At 41.7% G+C, this 6,052-nt stretch overlaps 1 protein-coding gene across 6 annotated transcripts in view; it reads right to left on the minus strand.

Moving 5' to 3' along the window:
• The window catches only part of LOC116850511 (formin-binding protein 1-like), a 31,425-nt gene that overhangs the window by 10,133 nt on the left and 15,240 nt on the right, over nucleotides 1-6,052 (minus strand). For all 6 annotated transcript variants that reach the window (XM_032828876.1, XM_032828877.1, XM_032828880.1 and 3 more), the window contains exons 2-3: nucleotides 2,268-2,383; nucleotides 67-117 (exon numbers count right to left, since the gene is read on the minus strand). In XM_032828876.1, coding sequence (XP_032684767.1) covers nucleotides 67-117; nucleotides 2,268-2,383 — 167 coding nt within the window. The remainder of the gene's footprint in view (nucleotides 1-66; nucleotides 118-2,267; nucleotides 2,384-6,052) is intronic.

The raw sequence follows: 6,052 nt of genomic DNA on the forward strand, positions 1-6,052 counted from the left end.
GAGAGAGAGAGAGAGAGAGAGAGAGAGAGAGAGAGAGAGAGAGAGAGAGAGTAGCTTTATACTTACTGATAATCCTCTTCTTCCTTCTTCTTCGGTTGATAGCTCTTCACGAGACGTCTGTAACAAAGAAAGGAAAAGAGATTATTAGTACACACGCGTGTCGTTCTCACGGAGGTGAAATGACATCGCGGCTTATCGTCAGCAGTGCTTATGTAATTAGTACGAACAGAGCTATTAGGTAACCCGGAAGTGAATCGACAGGAAGTGATTTCTATACCACCGCCACCGTGCTGCTCCTGCTTTTCGTGGATTCTTTGTCTTACTGAACAGCGATCAGTTCTTCCTCTTACGGGCCGATCGCGAATTCATACGCGTCGTTTTGCATTACGAGATGATGGCAAATCGCAGAGAGTTAAATCACGAATTCGCGATAATCGAAGCGACTATCAGATCTCGCGAAAGAGCGCAGGATTATTTTCGGTCCGGCGCGGGATTAAATGCGGATCTGGGCGTGCCGTTTTAATTTTTACGGTGCGGCCACCGGACTATAAATACGCTATCGCACGGCATCTGACGTGCTCTGCCCTTGATACGGCGTGGAGCAGGGCGAAGAGGATTCCACGGAAAAATCGCGGAGAGACGAGAAAAGAGGAACGGAACAAAGCGCCAGTTCCTTCGCTGCTGTAAAAATTGTCTTGTGCAGAATCGTTTACAAGAAATCGTGTAACTTCAGAAGCTTGCTTCGGATAACACGCGAATATATCACGCTACGAGAGCGCTATATCGCGCTATATAATCTCGACGACTATGTACACGAGATTTCGCGGTGTTAACTCGATAGCTCGGATAATTCTCCGGATGTTACTCGATTATCCAGTTAATCTTCCGAGGATCAGCCGGTAGGTAACCTCTTTCCCCCGGCCTCATGAATTTTCTAGATATTACCCAAGTATAAACGTGATTTTCTTCCGGACACTTCACCAACGGTGCTCTCTGTGTGTTCCGGATGTTACGTGCTTACGAGTAATTTTCCGGTTAGTTGGTAGCCGGGTAATTTGCCGAGTATTATACGGAATCGCGGATAAAATTTCCAGCGATGCCCTAGAGAGAGAGTACCTCGGAGCGCTGACCACGCGATTTTGCACGAAAGTGAATCGTCGGTGGTTGCGACGGAGATTGCGGTGACATTCAAGACGAGGTACGTGCGCTCATGACGATTTGCGCGTATGCAACAGCGAGGCGAACGTGCGCGGCGAAGCGCGCGAAATCATCGCTCGTTTCAACACGCCCGCTTCGATTAACCCTCTCGTGCACTCCAAGGGTCGAAATTCACTGGTATCTTCTCATAGCGCATGTTACTTCGACGGTGCTTGCATCTTGTTCGAGACCAGAGATTTGCATAACTACTCCACCGTATTGTAACAGAGTTTCAACAATTACAATTTTAATATTTTTGCAAATAATAAGAGTCACAATAATATTAGTGATAAATTAATAATTAGCGGTCTTATATAATTATCCGTCATTTCTCCTATCTCATTTCTGTGAGATAAATTTTCTCTGAAAGTTCATTTCTCTGAAATGTTATTTTCGTCGGGAATAGTTCCACATTAGTTATGCCTTCGCAAATTTTTCACTGAGTCGCAGAGTAGGCGTTAATTATGACCGATATTGCGTGCAGGTGCCGGCGTCGTTTTCGCGCAACGCGTGGCGCACAATAACGCCGAAGAACGCGACGAAGTAATTAAGCGTAATGCAAAACGGAGTAATTAAGCGCGGGAGTGGATGGATTTCGAGACACCCGATAGAACAAAAGTGCGCCACAGTGGACGGCATTCACGGAGCGGACAAGGGACCCCTTTAACACAATATTACTAGCTACATATCCAGCGTCCCTGAACTCACAGGGTGCGTGAGACACGCTCGTTATACAGGATGTCCCATTGAAATCGTTCGCCTCGGATGCCTCACCCTTTGTTCGGGCACCTCGGGAAAAACAAGCAGCACAAGTACGACTCGCACGACAGGGTGCAAGGTGTAAGGTGCACGAGACATTGACGGAGCCTGCTATAGCACCTGCTTATGCCGGCGAATTTCGAGACACTTTTTGCGAAACATTAACTTTTACATAAAAGGAAAAAATAAAAATAGGCGATACATTTTATCGATGATAGATGCTCTCGAAGTATCTAGGTCACGTCTCGAAATTTTTTCCGCCCTTTTACATCCCTTAACTTTTACTTTCATGAATATGCCGCATTTCTCACCTGAGTTTTGCCGCATATTCCACCTCGATAGCGCAACGATCACGTACGAAGTGGCCATATCTCTCGAGGAACTCTATCCCTTTCTGCGTGTGCAGGGACAGATTTTCGAACTGGTCCTGAAAGCACATGTGAAAAAGATCATAGAGCCTTATGTTTGACTTCTTATCTCACTTATTAAAATTTCTATATACCTTTATTATTTGCAAAATATTTAAGACATTTTTTAAAACTGGCGAAAAACGAATGGATTAGAACGCAACGTAACAAGATACCAGTAAATCAGCGATGAATCATTCCATGTTACGTTTTTATTCGTGGATAATTAAAAAAAAGTAAACGAGAAATTTCGTTTACTTAAAATCAAATGAAAAGATCGCAATCGGACTTGTTTCTAAGGGCGACAATTTTTCTTTCAAGATATTATTTTCAACCCATACGCTCTCTGAATTGCAGATTTAGCCCGTCAAGAGAGTGAAGACTTTTCTCCGCCGAACGAACAATCCGACCGTATCTATCGCGGTCGACGACTGAGAAAAACCTCTTGGCACACATACGCCCCTCGTTTCCTCCTCCTCCTCCTCCACCTCTCCTTCCTACACCACCATCACCACCACGGGACAATGAGGAATTTCACAAGCGATGCGCGCGGAAAGATTTCTGAACGCCGTTTAGCGGCTCGGCACGAAAAGTGAAACTGGACACAGTATCGTTTAGTTACCCCGAGCAAACGAAGAGAACGTGAACAATGTTAATATACATATTTGCGATTCGTAACTCGTAACTGTGGTGATAAACCATCATCTGGAAAATAGACGAGTCAAATCCTTTCACAGGGATAGTAATTTCTCACACTTAGTTGTGTAAACTCGCAACATAGTTTTCTCATTGATGATTTTTCATATTTTTATATATTCTTACTGATTCGACTACGAAAGAGAAAGAAAGTACTTGTATAAAATGATGAGTAATAATCATGAAATAATGTTACAGAAAAATAAATAATCCTTCAAAGCAATAAAATTCCACTCACCGTTTGCTTATCTTAACATTATGTTCAATTTTTCAGGGTGAAGATTTCAGGATGAAGATAGATGTATCGCATTTTAACGATATAATAACGCTTGTTCCTTTTCTTTTCGTCATAAAAATGAGAATTTTATAGCTCTCGGCTTCTGGAAAATTGGAAAATCGTAGGAATGTACCGCAAGTGATATCTTTGAGTCTCGCGACCGAGTCACTACTTGAGACGGAATGCGAGCTTTATCGTTCAAGGACGATCGTATCTTTCAACATTTACGCTACGGCGCTTGCTTAAGGATAAATCGGGTTGTAGAGAAAAAGAGAGATAGAGAGGAAGACAAAAGATCGATCCATACGTATGGCTGGCATTCGAAACGCGTTACTTTCATTTCCAACGAACAGCGATTCAAGGGCCACGCGCGTCTTCTTGCAGCCTGCGTGCGTGTCTCGCGAGCGCGTCCTTCTTCGTCTCCTTTCGCGATGTTTCACCTTGCCACCTTATGGCGCAAAAAGCAATGAGATCTTGACCGGAACACCTGAGTCACGTGTGCGCGATTTGCCACTCGGTCGGCCGAACGGCACAAAACGGAAGAAGGAAGTAGCGTAAAATTTTTTTCCACTCAGCTGTGCACGAATTAATAAATAAATATAACAAAAATAAATAAATGATAAATATAACAAAAAATTAACAAAAAATATAATGAAAATATGATAAAAAATTAATAATAAATACAATAAAAAAATTTATATCCTCCCTCCCTAAGTTTGTAATACTAATCTCTCGCACCTATCGTGTTTCCGCCTAATAAATATTTTGATCGACATGATCGATTAAATTAATAATTTCTAAACGATGTTACTGTATGTATTTTTTCAAATCCGGAAGTCTCAAGTAGAAGTGCTCGCCTCTTATTTTTTAATTCAAGTTACGAATGCCATAGGCTTCATAAATCAATTAAGGCTCGTTAGAACGTGTACTTTAGAAATTCTTAGATTCGTAAAATCTATAGATAGAGAGATTCTCCAATTAGTAAACTCTGAATTCTCGTCATGTTACTACTGTCCTTCTCCGTCGATCTATCCTTTTAGATTCATTGCGCAAAAGGATGATGATATTCATAACATTGTCCATCAACTATATTACGAGTAATACTGAAAAAATAAGAAGTACAATCGAGGAAAGACGTAAGGATGATTTTCTATGGACTGTCGCGGCAGATCAAGAGTTGCGCCGTAAATTTACTCTTCGTGATCCACGTAGTGATTTTATTTCGCCCGTTCAAGGTTTATGGCTATACGTGGCGAATTCGAGTCGTACTACGTCGCGATCACGACGAAGCCACTCGTGCGTCTCTCTACGTCGGATCGGAACAACTTTCTCATTGTGATAACTGTATAACTCTAAGCGTTGCTCGAGCAATTTGCAATGAAATAACGGAGAACTAGTAGCGCAGGTGATAGTCGAACCGCGGCGTTCGTGCACACGCGTGGAACGGCGACAGGCAATCGGTGATCGGTTCTTTTCTCTGCTAGAGCCGTTCGGTATCTCGGCGCAGATTATTAAATTCCATTTTTCCTTCATGCCGGATATCGTAAAACGTTGATAACGTCGCGAGTCATGGTGCGGATATTCACACATTCCGATAATTACAAACTATTCAGCGAATTCCTGCGTATTTTCACAGCTAAAGAATTCGATATTTTCATCAAATCATCAAAAATTATTTGAACACTCATTCAAACATTCATTCGGATAAAAATCGTTTGCGCGTGTTAATAATATTGAAATACATTATTGTATGAAATATATTATATGTGTTTGAAGAGTCTATTAGAATTATACCAATCTTCCGATAAAAGTCTATCAAAAGAGTTTGAATTATTTACACGAATAAATCGAATTCTTCACACGAGATTTATATGAGGTCCGGTGGAATAAAAGTATTGATGTTTCCACACACATCGAAAGTAACGACAACGTACCTAATTTCCATTGTCGCTTTCATGCTGATTTGATTACTGGGCAATTCGATAGAAACAAATTAAATTATACTCCATTATGCCAAATCGATAACTGTCGGGGTGACAGCGTGAATACGAGGCTAGTGAGCTTCTACCGACCAATCCTGCGTTTCCCTGCCGCAGGTCGATACATGGAAAACGCACCGACGAAAGCATGACTCACCCCCGGTGCGACCTTATCCAAAAAGGTATTGCCGCAGAAGGACGGTCATGCTCGAACAAACAATTCGTCCAACAAATAAAATCCGGTCAATATGATACCCGAGAAATATCAGATTCTCCAACGCGTCCTTTATTTATCTGTATTTCCTCTTATTCATATTTACATATCGTAGTATACACGTGCGTAACAACCGAAATTATTTCTAGAACTAATAACCCACATTACATTCTAGGAAAGTAAAAATTCCAATCTCTATTGATATTATAAAAATTCCTCAGGAAATACTTGCTTTGCTTCTCCGTTTTTTCTTTTCTTTTCTCGGATTATCTCACAGCACACAAGTGATTATAAGAGAAAGTATTCTCTAAAAATTTGATGTGTCGAGAATACGAGCCTGACAATCCTAAAGCGCACTTGGAAAAGCCTACCCTCTTCAGGAAATGCTTCCTTCATTTTTCTTTCACTTTTCCGGGATTCTGGCACGGTTTATGTCTGCAGCAGTAACAGGGTGCAGTAGGTGTGTGTGTGTGTGTGTGTGTGTGTGTGTGTGTGTGTGTGTGTGTGTGTGTGTGTGTGTGTG

Source organism: Odontomachus brunneus, unplaced genomic scaffold (assembly GCF_010583005.1).
Source record: "Odontomachus brunneus isolate Ranch 3 - 2012 unplaced genomic scaffold, Obru_v1 Obru_scaffold_147, whole genome shotgun sequence".
Taxonomy (NCBI): domain Eukaryota; kingdom Metazoa; phylum Arthropoda; class Insecta; order Hymenoptera; family Formicidae; genus Odontomachus; species Odontomachus brunneus.